We start from the raw sequence: 23532 nt of genomic DNA on the forward strand, positions 1-23532 counted from the left end.
GCATATTCACAAGATTGTGCCACCGTCACTACTATCTCACATTTTCACCATCCCACAAAAAGCCCTGGAATCGCCTTACCTTGACCACTGTCACCATATTGCAGCCAGCTGGTCTGTCACGGCGCACACAGCCCACCTCCCAGGGCCCCACCCTCTGGTGCTCTGTGTCACTTCCACAGGTCCAGGACCAAAGCCCCCAGTTGCCATGGTAATTCTTGGCCCGGGTTCAGGCAGTCATTCAGCGGATGCCCGATGGGCGTCCGCTGAGTACCAGGGATGGCCCTGGGGGCACACCTGTGCTAGGACAGTCACGTTCCTCGTCAGAGAAGAGATGAGTGGGGGTGGGAGGGAGCAGCAGCCCTCCCTGCTGTGTCGTGAGGTAGAACTGGGACAGGTGCGCTGTGCAGTTACAGCACACACACACCACACTACACACACACACACACACACACACACCTCCCTGCTGAGGCAGCACCCTGCTGGCTGTTGATACCAGATGAAGAGCAAGAGGCGGTGGGTGCCGTGGGGGGGCGGGGGGGGGGAGAGGCAGCATCTAAGGGTACGAGGGCTTTGGGTGGTGAGGCAGCGCTGGGGAACCTGGTGACACACGGCACTGATTGGAGCTCACTCTGCCATTCTCCATGCTGAACTCTGTGTCTTCCTTTCCTTGGAAGAACTCAGCAGGTAGGGGTCAGGCCTGTGTATGAACATCAAGGAGGCAGGGGTCAGGCCCGTATATGAACATCAAGGAGGCAGCTGAGAATTGAACAGTGTGTCTAGAAGTTAGGAAGTCCTCGGTCTTGGAGCCCAGAGTCATGTTCTGAAGGCAGAGGGTGGCCTTGTGTCACCTCTGCAGAAAGGTCTGTTCTGTGGCCTGGTGGTGGACCGAGCTGTGGCCAGCACACCAGCAGTGTGGCCTAGAGGGCACCGTTGGTCCCTCACACAGGTTGACTTTGGGGCATTGCCAGTGTCCCCGCACAGACTGCACCCTGAGTTCCACATCTCCTGGGGACCTCTGAGGTCCCTGCTCAGGGGACCAGAGAGGAGTGGTCATGAGAAAGCTTACTCAGAGTCTAGCTTCTTTCCTCCACTTGCCCTCACCTTCTGCCCATCTGTGTTCTCTTCAATCCATATCTTTTGTAGAACTTTCTGAACACTGTTAATAGCCGTAATCTTGGTGGCTCTCACCAGCCTGTCACCCTCTGCAGACCCTTCGCCACCCCCTGGCGGCAGCTCTCCAGAGGCCCTCGTCCTTCATCCTCTGCTTTTCTCCCCCAGGTTATCCTGAAGGATCTGGAGGTGTTGGCAGAAATTGCTTCCTCCCCTGCAGGCCAGACAGATGATGCAGGCCCCCTTGATGGCCCTGACCTCCGGGTCAGCCACTCAGAGCTTCAGGTGCCTACCCCTGGCAGAACAAACCTGCTGAACACTTCTGGTAAGTAGTGCCCTTAGGGTTACAGCCTCAGGGGCCCTGGGAGTGCTAGTACTCGGTCTCCTCCTGGATCAGGCACTCCTTTGGGCCATCCCTCTCAAGCCCCGGATCTCTCCTGGGGTGTGAGCAGTCAGAAGTCCCCTCTGCTCTCTGAGAGGCAGGCGGACCTTGCCCTCCTGTTGCCTCCCCACCCCCATGAGAGGCCTTCACATCCCCTTTTCCTCATCGTCCTGCACCATTCATACTTCTGAGCCATTTGCTAAATATAAAACCATCTGAGTCAGCGGATCCTCTCTTTTGCTGGGGCAGCGTCTCCCCAGCCAGGAATCAGGGGGCTTTGGAGCCTTGAGTCTCACAGGTGGAAGACCAGGCAGCCATTTCCTTCCTCTTTGGGGAGCTAAAAATAGCAAACAATATGGCAGGCAGCCCAGGCCGGAGAGGGGTAATTCAAACAGGATGTTTCCAGGCAGTCCTTGGACATGAAGGTGGCTGTGGTGTTCCTGGGGCTCGCCCCTTGGGGTCCTTCCAGATAGCAGGTGGCTCTTCTCCCTGGGCCAGTGCAACTCCCAACTCCTTCCTCCCAGGCAGACGCCAGTTTCCTCCGGCGACATCATCCTGGAAAATGCCAACGATGCGAGTTGATAGGAAAGTCCCTAGCAAATCTTGGGTGTTCGCCTGGGGTGTCTCTTTGTCCCCTGAGTGAGTGGCTCTTGATTTCCAGATACGAGGTCCTCGATGGCTCCTCCTTTGATGCAGAAGCCAGATGTCAGATCGATTCAGGGCCTTTCGGCTGCAGCTCCCCTTCCACTGCTCTAGCAGGCAGGGCCTCCGAAGGCGGCTGGTACCCGGCCCTGAGTACCCCTGCTCGGTGGTGCCGCTGGGGCCCTGCGGGCCTGACTGCACCCCGGGGCTGCCGGGCCAAGTCACAGAAGGCTTGTGCATTGAATATGTCTTCCTGGTGACACTTGATGTCAAGGGCTCCCCCAGCTCCTGCAGTGGGGTGTCACATAGGACCCGAGGCTTTAGGCCACTGCTGCTGTACATGTTCTTTCTGCAACTGGTCCCAAGTTTCTAGCTGTCTCTGACTGAAGCAAGGAAGGAGTAAGGGACTCTCATGGCAGCCCGGTTTCCTTCTCTTGTTTCTCCAGGATGCAGTGGCTTCCTTGCCTAGGAGCCCGGTTTCCTCCAAGCAGTCAGAGGCCATGGCCGGGAGGCTCCCACATCCTGACCCTGGGACACTTGGTGAGGGTCCCACCCTCTGTCCCACAGCCCGGGAGTCCGTTTTCCATCCTGTGTCCCACATCAGCACTTGGGGGTCCGCCTAAATTCCCAGGGACAGATGGCAGAAATGCCAGGGGCTGAGTGTCGGCACACAGCCGCGATGTGGGGGTCCCACTGAGAGAGGAGAGGAGCAGCAGTGAGGGGATGAGGGTGACAAGTGACTGGAAGAGGGCAGCAGCCAGGAGAAGGCATCCGTGGGTCAGAGCCAGCCCTAGATCTCCCTCCCCAAGAAGCAGTTGTCTGGCATCTTCTATCCTCAGAGTGGAAAAGGAGAGAAAGCCAAACTGAGGCAGCTTCGCCCTGGGCAGGGGAAGGACACCTTCATCTCCGGACTCTCTGGGACTTGTCCCTCCATTTCTGAGATGTTTTCTTTTTCTCTGGGCACCAAGAAGCTGATGACTAAAATGCTTACTCATTAGTGGAGGGATGGGCCGGAAAATGGCCTGGGGCCCAGGTGGGGTGTGTGCCCTGGGGAGGCCCAGACAGGGAGCTCCTCGAGGTGCCATCTCAGCCGCTTGGGAGTAAGAACTGAGAGTGTCTTCGATGGCAACGTGCTCTGAACCTTGGCTGCTGGCCCTGCCAGGATAGGTGGGCCCCTAATGAGGCTGAGGTGGTGAAGATTTGCCCCAGCTCACCAGGGCTGTCAGACTGGCTCACATCAGCCAGGGACTCACCCTGAATTCCTAGAAAAACAACCAAGTATGCCAGATGGGAAGAAACTCCATCCTGGAAAGAACACCAAGGAAGTGCCTGCAGCCAATAACTCTTCTTGCTTCAAGGATACACGGTACCGTGGGCCATGTGCTCTTAGCCTGAGACTCACACACGTTCGCTGCACAGAGTGTGGGAACCACACGTGCGTGCATGTCCATAGCTGGCACCAGATTTTTCAGATGGGTTCATGATTTTAAAAGGTTAAGGTCAAGTTCAAACCAGTAAAGAAGCACATAGGAAACCAAAGTTAGGCCCTGTCCCATCTCCTGCCTCAGCTGCCTTGGGGAGGGCACTGGCCAGGCACCAAGGATGTTGGGGTTGGCTGTTTAGGTCAGAAAGCATGCGGGAAGTATACACCCATTCATCTGTGGGCTGCTCTTTCCCCCGTTGCTTCTCAGGCGTGCAAGAGGGTCATTCTGTCTGCTTCCATCTGGCCGTGCACGGGGACAGAAGTTACAAGGCCAGACCCTCTTCCTGTTTGGATTTTGCTTTCCTCTGGCCCTCTGGCTCTCCAGGGCACAGCTCTGAGAACATGCCGACTGCAGAGCACCACCACCCCCGCCCCCCACCGTAAAGGGTCTTTCTCTGGAAAGCCAAGGAGGCAGGGAGCCTAGCAAAGATGAAATCAGCAGCATTTGTAGAGAAGCCTGCCTGCTCACTGGGTCTGTAAACTCAAATAGTGCAGATTTAATGCAAGGGTTGGGGCAGCATCACACGCCTCGGTAGTGCCACAGCAGTGGTCCCAGGGCCCACGAGGCAGAGTTGCCCACACAGGATTTTCCTCCCACCTGTGCAAACATCTCTCCCTCCAGCACAGAGCCATGCAGGCAGAAGCATTGGTCTTGCTTCTCCCACCCCACTTCATTGCTGACCTTCACAGAGCCCCAGGCTGGGACCTTCAGGAGTGGAGCTGCCTGGGTGGGCAGGCCTGAGGAAAACCAATAGAGGGATCCCACATTTTGCTGTCTCTCTAGACTGTGATTTGGTGAAATGAAATGAAAACGACCACTTGGGTCTCCTATGACTTGGCAACTTTTGTGCGTTCTCTGCCCGTCTCCACCCAGGGAGATTCTGGCTGAGGCCCCCTGGGTTCTGCGGAGAGGGGTGATGAGCTCCCTTTGAGCAGACCCGAGGGGCCTAACCCTGAGTCTGAGCAGAAGGCTTAGCACAAGCAGGAGACCTCTGGGATCCGTCCCTCATTTGAGATGTGCCTGGCCCTCCTGGGGCCTGAATGTTCCTGCTGCAAGGGAGGGAGCAACCTTGGCCAGGCACAGCAGCAGTGTGGCATTCAGGGGCCAAAGGTCACCCCAGAACTGATGTTTGCACCCCAGATCCCATCCTTCCTATGCTTCCTTTCCAGCCAAGGGGGCACATTCTTGGTGGGATAACTGCTCATGTTATCATGCCCCACAGGGCTCTCTGGTCCAACGTGGAATTTGATCCCAGTTCTAAAATCATGGGCAGAAATGAAATGTTCTGATTCCATTTCATTCCTTGTAGCTCAGGCTGGTGTGGCCAAATTCATAAACCAGTTCTAGGAGAAACCCAGAAAGCCATCCCTGGGCATTTTTCCCAGTAGTAAGGGTGACTCTAGTACATTGAGCTTGTTTGGACCGGACACTGTTCTGAGCACTTCCCATGTGTCAGCACACTGAACCTCACGGTGGGTGAGCCCAGCTCCTCACAAGAACCGTGGGAGGAAGCACCGTTGTTATTCTTACCTGGGAGGGGGGCTTGCGATAGGTGTTGGTGCCGACCTAGGAGCTTAGCCTGAGAGTCTGCTTTCTTTACTCCTGTGTTAGAGGACAAGAGCACTTGCCCAGCACCAGAAGCTTCCATCACTCAAGATGGGGAACAGAGCAGCAGTGGCCAGGCCAGCAGGCTTCTCCCTTAGGGCGTATCCTGGCATAGCCTTTGAGTGTATCCCTTCTCTTCACAGTGACTTCAGGGACCCCATTCTGGCCTCAGCCACCTCAGCAACTCATCCCTCTTGCTGCCTCCACTTCCTCCAGCCACACCAGACCATTTCCCAGCCCCCAAAGCCTTCTCTGTTGCTCTTGGAGCCTTAAAAGGCCTTCTTCCTACATACTCTTTCAGAGAGTGTAAAAGAGCATAGGTGTCAGGGTCAGGAAAATCTAGGTTGTACTCATCCCTAAAAGGCCAGAGTCACATGCCCAGTAAGGATCAGTATCTGTTTTTCAGAGTTTGTCATCGTGATGGAGGGGGTGCCAGAGCTGGCCACCTTGTCACCACTGCTGTGTCGAAGGCTCCCCGAGCACCACTGCCCAGGTCTTCACTAGTCTGCAGGTGGAGAGCCTCACCCTCTCCATCCCAGGCCCAGTCTCAGTGAGGGACCTGAGGCCCCTGCCTCCCATCTCCCTTCAGTGCTGCCCTTGGCCTGGCCCCGACTCAGCCGCAGTCTTTCCTGATGCAGCCTCTCTCTCCTGCCGGGTCAGCTGGAAGTTCCTCCTGGGCCCTGCCGTGGCCCATTAGCTTATCTCTTGCTCTGAACCAGGCAGCCGGAAAGCCTCCCAGATTTGGGCTGCTGCCGGGGGCAGAGGGCTCCCCAGCCTCAGCTGGGCCGGCTTGGAGAAAAGAGTGACTGCCTCTTGGATCGAGTCCCATGGGTGCCGCGGCTGCAGCATCTCAGCCACCCTTTCATCCATGCAGCTGAGGGGTTTGGGCCATCCAATTCAGCAGACTCCATGCCTCCTAAGACCCCCCCTGTATCACAGGCGTTGGCCTCCCTTTCTTCCAGCCCCTTGGTTCTGTGGGGGAAGCTGCCCCTTCCCCACCTGCGTCCCTGGGTTCCATGCCAGCCTCCCGGTCATGCAGCCCCCTCCTCAGAGCAATTCTTGTGCCAGGCTCTGTGCTAGGCTCCTCATCCCTGTGAAGTTCACAGACAGGAACCAGCCCTGGATCTGCCCTGGGCCCCTGGCCTTTCCTCTACGCTCTCTGGGTGGCAGATCGAGATGCCCACACGAGGGACTGACCAGGCACCTGGGCCCCAACCCACAGAGGGAGAGGAAAGGGGCTGAGAGGGTGGGGAGCTGAGCAGGGACCCTGCTGGGTCTGGGCTGGGCCACTAAGGTTTTCGCATCTGGTTTTGTTGAACTGTAACTCACATTGCCTATTGAGGCCAGAGCTATTTTTATCCTGACATGTGAGGCTCCTTCGCGTCATAGCCACAAAACTCAATCTAAAACATCCCAGGGAAGGTTGTTTGTGAGACGTTCTGCAGATTCTCATGTCGCCACATCAGGTTTCACTTAGCAACATCTGCATGGCTGGCTCCCTGGCCGCCCACCCCACCAGCCCGGTTTTGTATACAGAGCGCTCCCGACAGCATCTGTCTGCCCCACGGCCAGCCAGCAGTCACGTGAACTTCCTGCCAGAGCCCACTTCTCCAGACTTCAAACCAGAAATTCGAGGCGGGCGGCATTCAGCTGAGGGGCTGGTCCTTGGCAGGATCAGGGAATGGAAACCCCGCTCTCCTTGGCCCTTCGAAGAGTGTGACTCTCCTGAGACCCAAGGCCAGGTCATTCCCAGCCACCCCCCTTCCTGGGCCCCAGCTCACACCCCATTTTGGTGGGCCTGGAACACTGCATTCGTCAATGCCACCCGAGTAAAAGCGTCCCAGGCCTGGCGTCCCAGCACCTCCCCTGAGCACAGTGTTGGAGGGCCTGCCCAGAATCAGGTGCTGGGGTCCTGTCCAGGCTCTGCCCCTTCCTAAAGGAAGCCCTGAGCCCAGGGCTCCACTCTGCAAGAGCGCCCGGCCCTGGGGCCCCACTCTGCAGGAGAGCCCGGCAGAGGTGGCTTTTATCAGAGCTATTGAGAAAAGAAGCCGATTGCCTGCCCAGCTGTCAAGGGTGAGGTGATGGAGGGCCGGAGGTGGACAGAAATGGCCAGCGAGGCACTTTGCACTCCCACGGGGAGGAACAGGCTGCAGTTGGGCAGAAATTCGTTCTGTTGAGAGAGGCCCATCATCCATGTAGTCACACTCCCGGCATGAGTTTGCTGACTCGCCACCCCACCTCCTCCTCCCCCTGCAGCCCTGCCTGAGAACGTCTCTCAGGTTGTGACTCAGGCCAGCCGGGCCTGAGGGGCTGGTTAGTCAGAAAAGTGGTGGGCCGGTGGGAAACGGAGGCAGGAGGAGACCGAGTAGGTCCTCACCCTGTCCGTGGTGAGCACTAAGCTGCTCTCCGTCCCTGACCAGCCCACCCAGGAAGGGCTGCCTCTCCTGCCCGGACCTGCCATTTCTATACAGTTGGGCCAGGATTGCAGTGAGCTTTCTGAGGCTCCCAGCCCAGTCCTGCAGAGGCTCCTCCTCGAGAGAGTCCATTCTGGTGGGTGGGAGCCTGAGGGACAAAATTCCCTACCCCAACAGCTGCAGGCCCCAGCAGGCCGGGCCCCAGTAGCTCCCTGACACTCCCATAAGCCTGGTCTGGGTCGCAGGCAGGCTCCCGGCCCCCCACTCAGTTTGCTCTTTGTAGCCTTTAAACAGTTGGGAGCGCTGGGAGGGCTGAGCTGTGGAAGCTTTCCCAGCAACCACTACTGTGAGAATGTGAGTCACTTGACGTGGCTTCTCCCAGATGTCACTCTGCCCTCCTCCTCCCTCCCACAAAGGGCCTCAAGGCCAGGGGCCGCGCGCAGGCCTGGACATCGAGAGTTGATTATGCGGCCCAGAGGGGGCTTTGGCTGAGAAGACCAGGAATGTGTTCAGAGCAGCCCCAAGCCTTTCCTTCTGCTGTCTTAGGCCAGCCATCAGCGGAGAGACGGGCAGATCTGCCTCCCCGAATGTGGGGCCGGGGATGGGGGAGTCACAGATAATCATACCCTCTTCTCCTCACAGCCTCCCTGCATCCCAGCAGAGCACTGTGACCGTGTCCCAGATCTGAAATCTCTTCACTCAGAGACTTTCCAGACTGTCCCCCAGCCCTCAGTCATCCATTCCAAGACCCAGAGAATGGGAACAGGTTGCCCCTTGCAGTGCTCTGTTGGAGTCATGGCGTGTTTGCGAATAGCAGCAGCCCCCGTTCATTGGGCACAGACTGTGTGGCAGGCCCCGGTCCCAGTACATTCAATGTGTTGTCTCATTTAATAAGGGCTCTTATTGGGGGTGCCTGGCTGACTCAGTTGGTGGAGCATGCAACTCTTGATCTCAGGGTTGTGAGTTCAAGCCCCACCTTGGGCATAAGGATTGCTTAGGAAAAAAAAAAAAAAATTTAACTGAAGGAATAGGGGCTCTTAATGCCCCCACTTTATAGATGAAGAAACCGAGGCTTAGGATAAGAGACTTACCCCAAACTGTGCCACTAGTAAGCGGTAGACATCTGATCTGAACCGGGTCTAATGGATTCCCAAGCCTTGCTCTAAAACACTATGCTTGATGTTTCTGCCTGCCCGAGATACCGGGCCCTTTGGAAATGGAGACTGTAGCCCCGCATCAGGGAGTATTTATGATCACTCCCTGTTTGGTTCCCTTTGTCTTTAGGAACCCAAATGGTCCTAGGCCTGGAAATGATGTAGGTTGGAGGGTACATATACAGAAACAAGCCGACAGGGATACAGGGAGCCATCACAAATGAGCACCCAGGAGAAGGTTCCAGTCCACACACACCGCCAGTGTTGGGGGTATGCAGCCAGGCCACCGTGGGCAGTGTGGGGACAGGGAGGAGGTACTTTAACAGCTGTATCTGCAGCCACCTCTTCAGAGATCAGCCCCAGCTGGGCCCAGGGTAACTCAATCTGTAAGAATGTGACACTTGATTCTGCAAACAGCCCCACTGGACCAGGGAGCAGAGACTGTTTGCCATTCCAGAGTCACTCAGGACCTCCCAGGCCAGGCTGTTCTGGGCAGGGACCCAGAGCAACACTCTGCAAACATCAAGTTCAGTGAGGCCTGCCCTTGAACTGGCCTTCTTACTCCAGGCTCGCCCCTTGCATGCAGTTCAAGGGGGCTGTGTAGAGATTCTCAGGAGAGAGGACAGTAGTTTGAAGGCATGACTCCTGGTAAGGAATGCTCACAGATTGATTCACAGCTGGGAGAAGTGAAACAAAAAGGCACCTTTTCCAGTTCCCAGCCACTTCCCCACCAGGAGCACTCAAGGACGTAAGGGAAGTCTGAGTTGAGCAAACAACTACTGAAAGGAGGGTTTTACTGCTTCTTCTGACCACTGGCATCTAATGAAGTCAGCCCCTGGGGCTCCCATGTAGGGCTTGCTTCTGGTACTGTGGATGGTTCCACACATTCATGTTTTGTGCTTGGGGCTGATGCTTCTGGGAGGAGATACCCCTGACACAGCCAAGCTTGGTTCCCTGTTTTATGCAGGCATGTGGCCACCCTCTCCCTGGTCTGGGGAGGAAGTCAGGGCTTTAGAGCCAAAGAGAGGCCAGCCTGGAAAGTGATGGCCCCGATGTCTCTGTCGGCCACTCTACTTCCCCCAGTGTCGTCCCTGAGTTCCCAGAGGGCGGCGGCCAGGTGCTTTCTCCAGACAGTATCAGTGTCTCTGTGTCCTCAGTATTGGCAGGGTCTTAGCTCCGGTCTTCTGCCTCCTGCTTCCTAACTACTAGCCCCAAACCTCCCCAAGCACCAGTGCCCAAGTGATGGGTGGCCTGTGTAGCTGTTGGGAACATGGGCCCTGAAGACCAGCTGCCTGGGCTCAGAGACCACCACTCACCAGCTCTGTGTCTTTGGCTAATCCTCACCCTAATTCACAGCTTCTCCACATATATGATGAGAATAATAGCACATATTTTCAAGTATTGATTTGAGGATTAAATTAGATACTATGCGTAAAGGTTTTAGATATGCGTGGCACATAGTAAGTACTCAGTAAATGGTAACTGCTGGTTGGCTCTTGAGATGCCATGTTGGGGAGATGTTGGTCAAAGGGTACAAACTTCCCATTAGAAGTTAATAAGTTCTGGGCATCTAACATAAAAACAGTGATTATAATCGGTAAGACTATACTTAAAAAGACTATACTTGAAAAATGCTAAGAGAGTAGATTGTAAATTTTGTCACCACAAAAAATAATGGACAGATGAACAAAGAAAAAACAAATGAAGGTATTGGCTAACTCCACAGCTCTATGGTAATCATTTTGCAATGTATACACGTATAAAAACAATACATTGTGCACCTTAAACATATATAATGTTATACGTTAATTTTACCTCAATAAAGCTAGACAAAAATACAATATAAAAAAAAGTAAAGCATCTAGGGGCACCTGGGTGGCTCGGTCAGTCAAGCATCCAACTCTCTTGATTTCAGCTCAGGTCATGATCTCACAGTTTGTGAGATCAAGCCCTGCGTGGGGCTCTGCACTGATAGCAAGGATCCTGCTTGGGGTGCTCTCTCTCCTCTTTCTCAAATAAACCTTAAAAAAAACAACAAAGCATCTAAAAAAGAAAGCCGATATCATATTATACTGGGACAGTTGGAGATCCATCTACATGCAAAAGAATTCAGACTCCTTCTTCACACCATATACAAAAATTAAAATAGATCAGAGACCTAAATGTAAGAGCTATGTTTTTGAAAAAACAACTTTTAGAAAGAAGCATACCAGTAAATCTTTATGACCTTCCCATCCACTAGGATGGTTATAATCAAAAGACAGGTAATAATAAGTGTTGGCAAGGATGTGGGAAAATTGGAACCTCATGCCCTGCTGGTGGGAATGCAAAACGGTGCAGCACTGTGGAGAGCAGTCGGGCAGTTCCTTAGAACTTACACAGAGGCACCATAGGATTCAGAAATTCCACTCGTGGGTATATAGCCAAAAGAAATGAAAACCTGTACACACAAAAACTTATACATGAATGTTCATAGCAGCATTATTCTCTCTTTTTTTTTTTAATTTTTTTTAACGTTTATTTATTTTTGAGACAGAGAGAGACAGAGCATGAACAGGGGAGGGTCAGAGACAGAGGGAGACACAGAATCTGAAACAGGCTCCAGGCTCTGAGCAGTCAGCACAGAGCCCGATGCGGGGCTTGAACTCACAGACGGTGAGATCATGACCTGGGCCGAAGTCGGACGCTTAACCGACTGAGCCACCCAGGCACCCCTATTCTCTCTTTTTTTTAATTAAGTAAGCTCTACACCCAATGTAGGACTTGAAGTCATGACCCCAAGATCAAGAGTCTCATGCTCTACTGACCGAGCCGACCAGGTGTCCTGCAGCATTATTCTTAGTAGCTAAAAAGTGGAAGCAACCAAACGTCCAGCAACTGATGAATGGATAAAATGTGGTATATCCATACAATGGCAGATTATTCAGCCACAAAAAATGAATACAGAGTGGACACAGACTACAACATGGATGAACCTTAATTAACTATTATGCCAAGTGGAAGAAGCCACATACTATATGATTCCTTTAATACAAAATGTCCAGAATAGGCAAGTCCATTGAGACAGAAAGTAGATTAATGATTGGCAGTAGCTGGTGGAGGGAAGAATGGGGAGTGACAGCTAGTGGGTGCGAGATTTCTTTTTGGGGTGATGAAAATGTTTTGGAATTAGTGGTGATCAATGCGCAATTTTATGAATATACTGGAAACCACTGAATTGTACACTTTACAAGGATGAGCTTTATGATGTGTGGATTGTATCTGTTAAGCTGGTGTGTGTGTCTGTGTGTCTGTGTTTAAATACCCTGTTAGTGCCTTGGGCAGGGGGGATGAGGATTCCTACTGTCTCTAACACCTCTTCCCAGCAGTGCTGTTACAAAAGAAAGACGAGGAAATTCCATAGGTGTATGAATATACTACACGGGGATCAGCCAGGCATTCCATCAGCCCTGCTCTCATCCCTTCCATGCCGGATACCTTGTGGAGGGGAGCGTATGCTGGGCTGGATCTGGGAGAGGGGCTGAATCTGGCCCTTAGTGTATTTTCAGCTGGGATACATATCAGAGGGATACCCCGAATGTGCTTCTGGTTCTGAAGACACCTCTGTGCTTTGGAAGTCTTTAGAGTACTAGTCTAAACGAGCGTCTTGGCCCAAAGAAGAAAAATGACAGATTTGGAAACACTGAGTGAAGATTGAAGCCCTTGGTAACATTTTGTCAGTGTGTGCTGTCTTCGATCCAACAGGTGTGCGCATCACATACCTTTTCGTGAGCCCTGTTGGGAAAGGAGTGTGAGTTGTGTTGACTTTTGGTGTCGTGTGCCTCTTTCATCCCTTTTTTCTCTTTCGCTTGTCATGTGTCCTTAACGAGCCAAAATGAAGCCCAAGTGTGTTTTATTTACTGAAATAATAGGTACAGGTTTGTTTTCTAAAAAAACAAAACAAAAAAACAAAAAAACTCCTAGCACACATACCAGTGGGTCTTATAGATAGAAGGTGTTCAGTAAGTAATTGGGAGAGGTGGACAGGTAAATGGGTATTTGTGCAATAAGCAAAGTTGTATTTGCTTATGCATACTTGTATAGCCCTTGCCTTTTTGCCATTAACCCAAGGACTTTGATTAAAGATTTTTCCATCGCCTTGTTACATACAGACCCCACCACCGCCTTTTTTGGCATTTACAATTGCTTATGATCTGTGGGGGTCCCGTCACCCTGTGGACACATAGAGTAAATCCCGGCTCTGTCCCTTTCTCTGCAGGTACCAAAGGCTTAGAATGTTCTCCTTCCACCCCTACCATGAACTCCTACTTTTATAAGTTCATGATCAACCTTCTCAAGAGGTTCAGCAGCGAACGCAAGCTCCTGGAGGTCCGAGGTGCTTTCATCATCAGGTTAGGCTCTGTGTGCCTTCTCTTCCTCACACAGCCACGGTTTTTTATGTCACACCGTTGCGAGAGGGCGGAGCAAGCATTTTCTCTTTCACTTCTCTTCCCTCCTTTTCCTTTGCGTTTGTTCTTGAAGAAACAAGCCTCCCTCACACCGGGTGGCTGGTGCTGCCAACATGAGACAGGTCAGTGTCGCCGTTTCTCGCCCAAATGAAGTTTTCACTTATTGAGACGCTTTTCCCCTGAGGTTAAATGTCCTCTCATTAAACGCCCTTGTTTGGAGTCTTTGGGGGAGAAAGTAGGTGAGCCAGATGGAACATGAAACGGGGCTGTACTCAGGTGCCCAGCTGCCAGCATGGGGTTTGGCCAGGCAAAACTGGGTTCTTGAGTCGTGCAAGCCTTGTCCTGGACAGTCCTTTCTAGGCCTCTAGAACTCCCAGCAGCAGCAGCATGACTGAGTCTGGCCCTTGGCCTCCCCGTCGGCTCCAAGGAGCCAGGTCACCAGAAGAGCAACTGTCAGGGCACCAAAATCTAGGTGGGGCACGAATTTCTCCAGGCTTCCCAACAAAGCCAGGCGGAGTGGTTTTCTGGAGTAGTCTGAGTGGCCTCAGATGCTCTACGGCTGTAGTTCTCAGCCCTGGCTGGCTGCCTGTTAAGTCACCAAAGGGTCTCATCCTGACCCATGAAATAAGCAGCTGGGGTGCTGGGTACTGAAGCTGTCCAGGATGCTCAGGAAACTGAACCAGTGTGGTCCATGGAATCGGGAAGGCGCCTGAGGCCACTTGCGGGGTCCAGGGGCTGAAGGGGGATTGCCAGCAAAGGGTCCAGCCTGAACAGAGCCCTCAAATCAAAAAGCGTGGAGAGTTCATGTTGCTGTGATCCAGAGGGCAAGGGGGAGAGGGGCCCAGCCTTGCTGGACACACCAAGGGTTGGGGGCCTCACCCAGAGGCCGGGGGGTGGGGGGAAGCCAGTGAAAGGGCTTGGATTAGGGGGACTGTGTGACCAGATTTGTGTTTCAGGGGTGGGTGGAGAGAGCAAGGCGGATGTGCGGGAGACCAGATGGGAGGCTGTTGTCCAAGTGGGAGATGGTGACTGCTTGGTAGAGGGATGGGAAGAAGCAGCGGCATTCTGTAATTCGTAAGAAGTGTCATCAGTGACCGATTACCTGAGTGCCTGAGGGGACAGGGTGTTGGGAATGACACCCAGGACTCTCGTGTGAGCACGGAGTGGCTGGTAGTGGCCGTCCCTGAGAAGGGAGCTCTGGAGGACGAGCAGGGAGGAAGGAGGGTCCCGTGTTTGAGTTTAAATTGCTTTGGTGACATCAAAGGAGGATAAAGAAGCAGGTTGCTATACCTGACTCTCAAAAGAGGGACCTATGGCCAAGATACAAATCCAGAAGTTGATAACATGGTCATTCATTCCTTCACTCACAAGATATTTACTGAATACTGCCTCTGCAGAGTACCACCCTAGATGGTTCCGTCCTTGTGAGGCTTTCCTTCTTAGGGAATAAGAACGGTCAGTGGTAAGAGGGGCAGAGGCAGAAGGGAAAGGGCCCGAGGCCACTGAGCCCTAGGGAGCTCCAGTGTGTAATGGTTGGGGAGAGAAGGAGAAGCCAGGAGGGGAGGCTGAGAAGAAGGACCTGAGAGGTGGGAAGAAGTGAAAGGGGGTGGCAGGAGGCACTGAGGGGAGATGAGGCCCTGCAGGGGTCTGCCAGGAGCCTGCCCAGCCACCAGGAAAGCTGAGGGAGGGAAATGCGGGGAGCAGGCCCCTGGCCACTTCATCCCACACTGCCTGCCAGGGCCCTAGCTCGAGGGCTGAGGGTGGATTTGAGGGCACGAGGCAAAAGACTGAGCTGCAAGAGGGGGCAGGCCTGCCTGGCCAGAAGGACCAACAGCAGGACCATAAAGTTTCTGCCCGTCGGGAGGAAGGGGCTTCCGATGGTCCAGACCACCAAAAGGTATCCCCGTGGTGGTGGAAGTCTGTCACTGCCCTCGTGCTTTTCTGAGGTCGTATAGAGCAGGGTTTTTCAAGCTCAGCGCCGTTGGCATTGGAGGCTGTCCTGCTGTGGGATCTGGGGCAGCACCCCCCGCCCCTACCCACTCATGTCCGCAGCACCCCCGCCCTCCCAGCTGGGACAATCAGAAATGTTTCCAGACATTGCCAGGTGCCCCCTGGGTAACAAAATCATCCCGGGTGAGAACCACAGTTACAGAGGGACAGATTGGATTCTTATCCTGATTGGCCAGAAGAAGATTTGCATAGCTTTTCTTCACATCGAGTTGGACAGTCAGTGGGATTGAAGTGGAGATTAGAAGTGGTACAGGAGACCCCCCACCAGGAAAGCGATGGTCTAGCCCCACAGGAGTGACAGTTTACTTTATATGGTTTTCCAAATTACAGACGTGTCAGTTCTCTTGATGAGCCCTCCTTGCCTGGAAGCCTTTCAAGAACCAGCAGAGAGAGAGGCCTTTGAAGAAGGCAATTGTAACTAGCCTCCCCCTGGAGAACTGGACTGTAATGGGTTTTTCCATCCTCTACCAGCCTCACACACTCCATCAGGGGCTCAGAGAGAAGGAGCTCAGAGCAGTAAGCAGCATCCCCAGACGGCACCAGGCAGAAGTGTGGACACCGTGGGCACACGTGCGTGTTCTCCCCACCCGCTCGGGAGCCCTAGGCTCTGAGAAGCTGGAGACCTGGTGGCTAACACCATGTTCCACGTACAGCCGCTAGGGTAGTGAGGCCTCACTTGCTTTGTCTAGTGTCTCCCTAGCAGCCTGGGCTGATGGGAATCCTCATTTTGTAGAAGGGAACTGAGGAAGCCACATGCCTGCCAGCCTTGGTGGGAGCCACGCTGCAGACCTTTGCTCTCCGCTAATTCTGTACCCGCCACTTTATCCCTTCTGTGAGAGAGTGCAGGGCCAGGTACCTTGAGGGGCCCTGTACAGCCTGTGGGCTGGGACCACCTGGAGCCCAGCTCCTTAGAGGGTCCTCTGGGCCTGTGGGCTCTCCTTCCTCATCCTCCTGAGAGCTTAGTATGTCCAGCCTGGCTGTCTGTTCTGGGGCTCACACCCCTCGTGGACCCCACCAGGGCTTCACTGGGCACCGAGCCTGGCCCCAGGCCGTGCCTCACTGCTACACCACACAGCCTGCAGTCTTCTAGCCCTTGGCACTAGCACGGGAACCCAGTGGGCTGGGATGGAGGGATCCTTATGGCTGGGCCCCTCACACTTATCCCTCCCAGTCCTTTGCTTCGTTTGTCCAGCCTGCTGTCCCCCCAGAAGCAGCACCAGCACCTGCTTCCTCTGGGTAGTGCCAGCTCTCTGGACCTGCTGCCTGCTAAGCCCGCCAGCCAGGCCACCACTGACCAGCCCGGGCCACAGTACCAGCCCCCCAGCCTAGGTTCTCAGGGTGCACACGGCACATATCAGACATGGAAGAGGCCTTGAAGACATGTGCTGTCCTCCTCCTTCCTGTGATCAGACAGGGAGTGAGAGCCTTCAGCGAAGGTTGCTGGGGACCAGCTGTCGGGAGCGTCAGCCTGCCTGTCTACTTCTCGTTTCATTTCCTTATTTTTTGCTGACGGCTTTAAAGAGGAGCATAATGATGGTCCATGCAGACTGCTGAGATGAAGCCACAGGCCTGATAAGAAACACAATGATTTAACCCTTTCCTTCAGGTGTTAGGCAAAGAGAGAGAGGAAGAGTCTCTTCTGACGGACAAGTTGAAAGCCATTGTTTGTGCAGTAGCACATTTAGCTCAGGGAGCAGGAGTGCTTGCTGTCCGTAGGACAGAAGCACCCAGAGCTGTTGAAGACAGACATCTGGTGGGCATCTTGTTGTTGAGGAAGATGCGTGATTTCCCTCGGGACCCTGGAGTGTTTCCTCTCCCCACCCCCCCACCCCCGGCTTTCCCAGGCTGTACCTGCCTGTGGGGGTGGGGGTGGGCCCCTGAACTCCCGCCGGGCCCCTGAGCAAGTTGGACATCCTCTGTGTCCATGTGGCCTTGTTATCTGGTGGACATAACATTTTAGACACGTGTTGAACTTGGGGGAGCCAGTGGCTCCAAAGCCTCATCTCAGCTAGACTCGCTGAGACCTGCTCTGGGCCCAGGCCCTTCTCGTAGCTGCAGGAGTTGAAGGGAGGGAAGAGGGCACGTGGGGTGAGGGTGCCAGAGGGTTCTGGGCATCCCCCAGCCCTGCCCACACCTGTCCCCCATCCCTGGACTTCACAGAAATGGGGCAGATGGGCCTCCCACAGATCCTCGGGAGTCAGGTAGAGACTGGAACTTCTGGAGTCAAAGAGACTTGGGTTCCAATCCCAGTTCCTCCAGTCTGGGGCTGTGTGACCTATTTCTACAGTGCCTGCCTTGCCGTTTTGCGGAGAGGGTGACACGAGACCATGCGTGCTACGCCTCTCAGCACAACCTGATAAACGGGGGCTCTTGTTCCTCCTCATGACACAGCCTCCGCCTCCCATGGTGGTCTGGGAGAACGGGAAATCAGACCCTAGAGAGGGTGAAATAATGGAACCTTCTGTGCCGAGAGCTGGCCCTGGCACGCCAGGCCTAGGGCCCCGGCACCACTAGCACCCACCAGCAGCCCGGCCCCGGTCCCAGTAAAACAACTCTGCCCCAAGTAGGTGTTCGTGTACATTTCCCTCCTCCGGCCCCTTCCCACCCCCCAAGCCGCCGCAGCAGAACAAGCGCAGGGCTTGTTTTCCCATGAACCGCGCCACTTATACTCAGTAGAAAAGGAGAGGAGGGAGAAAACGCAGCCCCTTTGATACACTGTGATATGAACTGCAGCAGAATCCAACAGCTGTGATCTTTACAAGGCCTGCTTCTGTGCTGGGAAGTGAGCGAGTCTCAGGACGCTCCACTCTGCCGGCCAAGATGGCCCTCTGGCCAGCCGTCCTTTGGCTTAACCAACTGTGCTTCCCCCCTCCTCTTCCTCCCTGCCGCCTCACAGAGAGGACTTGCCAGAGAATGCTTGCTTTTTAACAAGTGCCTGCTGGGAACTCAAAGGCTCCAACCCCAACCAGCCCAGCTGATGGTGGATGAGGTCCTGAGCACCCTTCCTGGGGAGACGGGTGCCCCTAAGATGAGACATTTGAAGGGGATGGACCAGGGGCCCAAGTGGGAGGCAGGAAGCGGTCATGAGTCTTCTTCCATGAGACCCTAACCCAGAGAAGCCCTGAGATAAGGCTTCTAGTTCATTCTGGCCTTCCTCTCACCTCTCCAGTTCAGCAAGCACAGTCCCCAAGATGTACCCCAGCTAATCCTGCCCTTGCCCTACCCTCCCTCCTCCAGGTTCGCATAAGAGCCCTGTGTTTGTGCGCAGGGGCAGGGGGAAGATTGGCCGCTGAGGTGGGTGGTGGGAACCCAGGGCCTAGGAAGCCACTGGAGACTGGACTTGTTTTTAATTGCATCAGGGAAGGGCCTCAAGAGAAGAAGCTTTGTTTCATACTGTAATTGGGAAATTCCACTTTGCTGTCCTCGTGTGGTCCACCAGTGAGACGGGCCCAGGGCTGGAGCCACATCACCAATGTGGCTGGGGCAGCCCACACGGGCTCACCCTCCCCACCCAGCTCAGCTTCTCACTCTCTGTGTCCTCCCAAGCCTTCCCAGCCTCTGGAGCTCTTTGGCATCGGGCAACCCCCTTAACCATCTTCCTACGCGCCACTTGACGTGCCAGGGGGCATTGGCCAGGCCCTCCAGAGCCCATTGTGCCAATGCTAATGAAAGAAGAATCTGGGTAAAGTGGCAAGCCCCAGATCCCTGGTTCACATGGCATGTTAGGAAAGCACACTTTGCCTCTGGCCCCTAGCCCATGGGAGAGCGCTTCTGTGAGGCCCGCTAGCTTTCTTCCACTCTCCCCTTTAATGGAATGCACTCCTTTGCTCCAAATAAAAAGAAATCGCCTTGACAAACCTGTGCCAACCTAAGTCTTTCTGCTGGAAGGGACCCTGATGCACGTACCCAGAATGCAGGTGGAATCTGATCTTTTATTAGTTTGAAGCCATATTGATTAGGTCCCCAGCCGAGAGGAAGGAGGCAGGACATTGAACAGGGCTGGAAGAATTCTTCCAAGGAATTTCTTCCCTCTCAGAGCTTCTTTTCTTGCTGACCTTAAGTAAGTCTGCCCAGCTCCTATGTAAATCTTCCAGAGGTTTCCACAGTCATTCTTCCCTAGAGACCAGGGGGCTGGGGCGCTTTTGTTGAGACAGAGGATAGCGAAGGGAGTGTGTGGCAGAAGCTATATTGCACAACCAGCTCTTGGCTTTGATCTAACTGGAGACAGCTGAGAGAACGTGACTGGCAGGGAAGCACAATCTGACATGCCAGAGTTGGAGAGGAAAAAAGTCTGCCCTCAGAGGCAAAATCCAAAGATGTCTTTGGGAAGGGCAAAATTCAGGCAGTCCAGAGAGCCCAACCTGGTCTATTTCCACTGTCTCCTAACCCGTGGAAAGTGCTGCATCCCAGCACCTCACAGAACCATGTGTGACCCGGGGCTGCCCTGGAGGGCTGGGGACCTGGAGGCCGGCCAGTGGCTTTGCTCTGCCTCCTCCAGGCAGTCTCCACACTGTTCCTGTCAGGCCCACTGTCACACACACTGGTACTCCCTGTAAGAAGTATGTATTTTCTTCTGGAAAATGGAAACCACATGTGGTGGGCCTCGTTAGGCCAGGCTGGGATTAATTAGGTCCTACTGGGAGTGGTGGGGGAGGAGAGGAAGTGCTGGCCAGAGGGAGCCCTGCTCAGTGTGAGCTGAGGCCTAGGGAGCTTCACAGGAAGTGTCTCCATGTTTCAAGGGTCCACTTGCTTTAGCAGAGCTTGTGGGAAGTTAGAGGTGCACTTGGCAGGGGGAGGCCATGTGACCCAAGCAGCCCTCCTCCCACGGAGCCAGCCATTCACTTTGCATCTGGAAGCACCCATAAAGGGGTTGAGGACTCAGGAACAGACTAGTGGGAAAGCTCATTCTGTGCCCATCACGCGGCAATACCTTGGACTCCTCATTGTGTGGGTGCTGGCACTTGCTGGGCTCTTCCCAGCCTCAGATTAAAAGCACTTTCTTGGGGCACCTGGGTGGCTCAGTCAGTTGAGCATTCAACTCTTTGTTTGTTTATTTTTATTTCTTTTTGAGAAAGAAAGAAAGAGCGCAGGGCAGGGGCAGAGAGAGGGAGACACAGAATCTGAAGCAGGCTCCAGGCTCTGAGCTGTCAGCATAGAGACCGACGCAGGGCTTGAACTCAAACCATGAGATCATGATCTGAGTTGAAGTCAGACACTTAACCGACTGAGCCACCCAGGCACCCAAGCACGCGACTCTTGATTTCAGCTCAGGTCATGATCCCAGGATTGTGGGATCAAGCCCCGTGTCGGGTTCTGCGTTGAGCATCAAACTTGCTTAAGATTTTCTCTCTCTCTCTCCCTCCCCCTCAAATAAAAATTTTAATTAAAATTAAAAACCACCTTCTTGCAGTCTACACACCTGAGAAGCACCAGGTTCCCAGTCCATGGCTCAGGCAGCCAGTCGGGCTGGGGGGTGACTGTCAAGAACTGTTGTCAGTGGCTGAGAACTTGATAATGAATTTCCTTCTGAAGCTTGAGAGGTTGTTTCCGAATGGAATCGGCAGTACTCTCTGGATCTGTTTATACTTTACCTAAGGATGCCAGGAAAGTAACAAAGTTTTGACCTTGGTAAGTCAGACAGCTTAGTTAATTAGCAAGTAGCTGATGGGTACGATAATGTCACATCTTAAAATAGTGGCAGGAATTGGCCCCTAGGAGTCCTTTCCATCCTCCTGCCTCCTTCCACCAGGGCTGCATCTGAGCCAGGACAGACAAAGGGGTGTCCTTGGTTTTGAAAGCGCTTCTGAACTCTTTCTAGAGCAGCAGTTCTTGAGTGTGTCCTGTTCATTCTTTGTAGAATGCTTCTCAGGAAGCTCTTTCCTTTATCCTGGTATCATTTCAGCTCGGGTTTCCTCCGGGGTCTCTGTGTGGGTCCTCCCCTCTCTCCCCACAAGCGGTTTCCTTCAGCAGGTAGCCATGAAGAACACACACACACACCCTGTCCCTCCATTCATTAAAATACACGGAAGGTTTCTCTCGTGGGCAGTTTGTGAAAGGCCACCCAGACTAGCTGCACTTCCACATGGAAGGAGAGTTCCTGTCTCTTAGCACGTTCAGTGGTTCCACCTCGGGAGACCCTGGCCTGGGAGAAACTTGGCCCTAAATTCAGCCTCAGAAGGTGAGCACAAGCCCATGTGAAGTACATACGGTCCACAGGGACGTATGCTTTGTAACCCAGGCTGTCATAGCCACTAAAGAGGTTCTTAGGATCTGAAGTGGATAATGGCACTTCCTTTAAAAGTTTGCAGCTTCGGGGCGCCTGGGTGGCTCAGTCTGTTGAGCATCCGACTCTTGATTTCAGCTCAGCTCACGATCCCAGGGTCATGGGATTGAGCCCTACATTGGGCTCCATGTTGAACATGGAGCTTGCTTGAGATCTCTCCCTCTCTCCCTCTGCCCCTCTCCCCACTGGCATGTGCTCGCCCTCTCGCTCTCTCACTCTCTCTCTCTCTCTCTCAAATAAAAAATTTTTTTAAAAGTTTGCAGCTTCAACTCCCAGGAACACCCTCACCCCAAGTCCTGGGACATGCACCGTGGGGCTGCTGTATAGCCGTTCAGAGACCCCAGAGCTGAGTGTCTTGGCTGTCTTCCAGGTTGGGTGGTGGAGACCATTTGGGAAAACTGCCCAGTTTCCAGTCTCGACTCTGCTTTTCCTCAGCCCTCAGTGGAATGAAGCTGTGCTCTCTCATGACGTCTCCCTTTCCCCCAGGGTTGTTAACCCACAGAAAATCCCCCACCAGGACCCCTCCTGATGTGGCCTCTGCATCCTCTGCCAGGGCTCTCATCTGGCTAGCTGGCATCTCCCATGTAGAAGTGAAACGCCAAGTAAATCTGCATGTCCTTTCCTGTCTTCCTTCTGGGCCCCAGCCCTCCAGACTCCTGCTCGTCCATTATCCTGGCCTACTTCCGGTCTATATTTAGATGACATAATCTCATTGGAACTGCCTGGCACTTGGACAGTGAGTGTCTTTCTGGGTCTAAATCTCCGTTTTGACTTGCTCAAGAGGATGTGTCTCACCCCCTCCTTCCTCCAAGATTACTTGCTCTACCTTCTGGTTCATCACAGCTGCTTGCACCGTCCCCAGGCCTCTCTCTCTCAAACTCAGCTGGGATGGATTTCAGGTGCACTCCAGAGTCTTTTCTCCAGGCCCCTGCTGAGCGTCCCGTAATGTTTTGAGCCATGCCCCTCTGTCCCCTCAGAAACTTCTTCCCGGTGTGCTCAATTTTGCATCTTTCTCCACTTCCTTAGAAAGGGCACCATGTGCCCCAGCTCTGGTTCTCACACAGGACAGGCTTCCTGAACTTGGGGACATCTGAACCTCCTTGTTTGGCTCCCCCAAAGAGCTGCTGCCTTGGCCTGTGATGGCACTCCTGCGTCCATTTCACCCTCAGCCTTGTCATCAGTAAACTCACGCCACAGATGGGCACAGCTATCTGCAGGTCCAGTCCCTTCCTCATGAAGGAAGAACAACCGTTCACGTGGCTTCAGAGGAGAACATGTCTCGGAAACTGCTTTGTCGCCAGGAGTTCTGTTTTCTGCTTTTTCTACTTGTTTTGCCATCTCTTTGGCAAAACCCTCTTCCTTTTTTTTTTTTTTTTTTTTTTTGTAGTTTTTATAAAGTTTATTTAGCTTTGAGAGAGAGCTTGTGCGCATGGGGTAGAGAGAGAGGGAGACAGAAAATCCCAAGCAGCACACTGCCAGCACGGAGCCCCACACAGGGCTTGACCTCAAAAACTGTGAGGTCATGACCTGAACCACAATCAAGAGTGGGGTGCCCAATCGACTGAGCCACCCAGGTGCCCCTGTGATGCCTCGTTTAATGTAAATTTTTCATTGTAGAACAACTTACTGTCTCAAAGTGCACAAATTACAGGTGTACTACCACTCAGTTAATTTTCGCTGATTGTCTACACCCTAATGAGAACTCAGGTCAAGAAGTAGTACCTTTCTGGCACCCAGAGGTCCCTTTCGTGTCTCCTCTCGGTTACGACCCCTCTCCCTCTCCCCAGAGTAGCCGCTGTCCTGACTTCTCACACCATAGGGTCGTTTTACCTGGTTTTGAACTTGATAGAAGTGGAACCACACAACTTGTACTCTTACGAAGGGTGGCTTCTTCTGACCCACTTTGTGTTTGTGACATTCTTCTGTGTTAGATGTGCAGTAGTTCGCATTTCTGGAGAATATGCCACGACTCATTTACCCATTCTGCTACTGATGGGCAC

General features: G+C 53.6%; 1 protein-coding gene across 2 annotated transcripts in view; it reads left to right on the forward strand.

Moving 5' to 3' along the window:
- VAC14 (VAC14 component of PIKFYVE complex) overlaps window positions 1–23532 on the forward strand; it is a 102128-nt gene that overhangs the window by 49242 nt on the left and 29354 nt on the right. For both annotated transcript variants that reach the window (XM_040443068.1, XM_040443069.1), the window contains exons 13-14: window positions 1279–1435; window positions 13050–13182. In XM_040443068.1, coding sequence (XP_040299002.1) covers window positions 1279–1435; window positions 13050–13182 — 290 coding nt within the window. The remainder of the gene's footprint in view (window positions 1–1278; window positions 1436–13049; window positions 13183–23532) is intronic.

The sequence above is a fragment of the Herpailurus yagouaroundi genome, unplaced genomic scaffold (genome assembly GCF_014898765.1).
Source record: "Herpailurus yagouaroundi ecotype Mexico unplaced genomic scaffold, PumYag 190, whole genome shotgun sequence".
Lineage (NCBI taxonomy): Eukaryota > Metazoa > Chordata > Mammalia > Carnivora > Felidae > Herpailurus > Herpailurus yagouaroundi.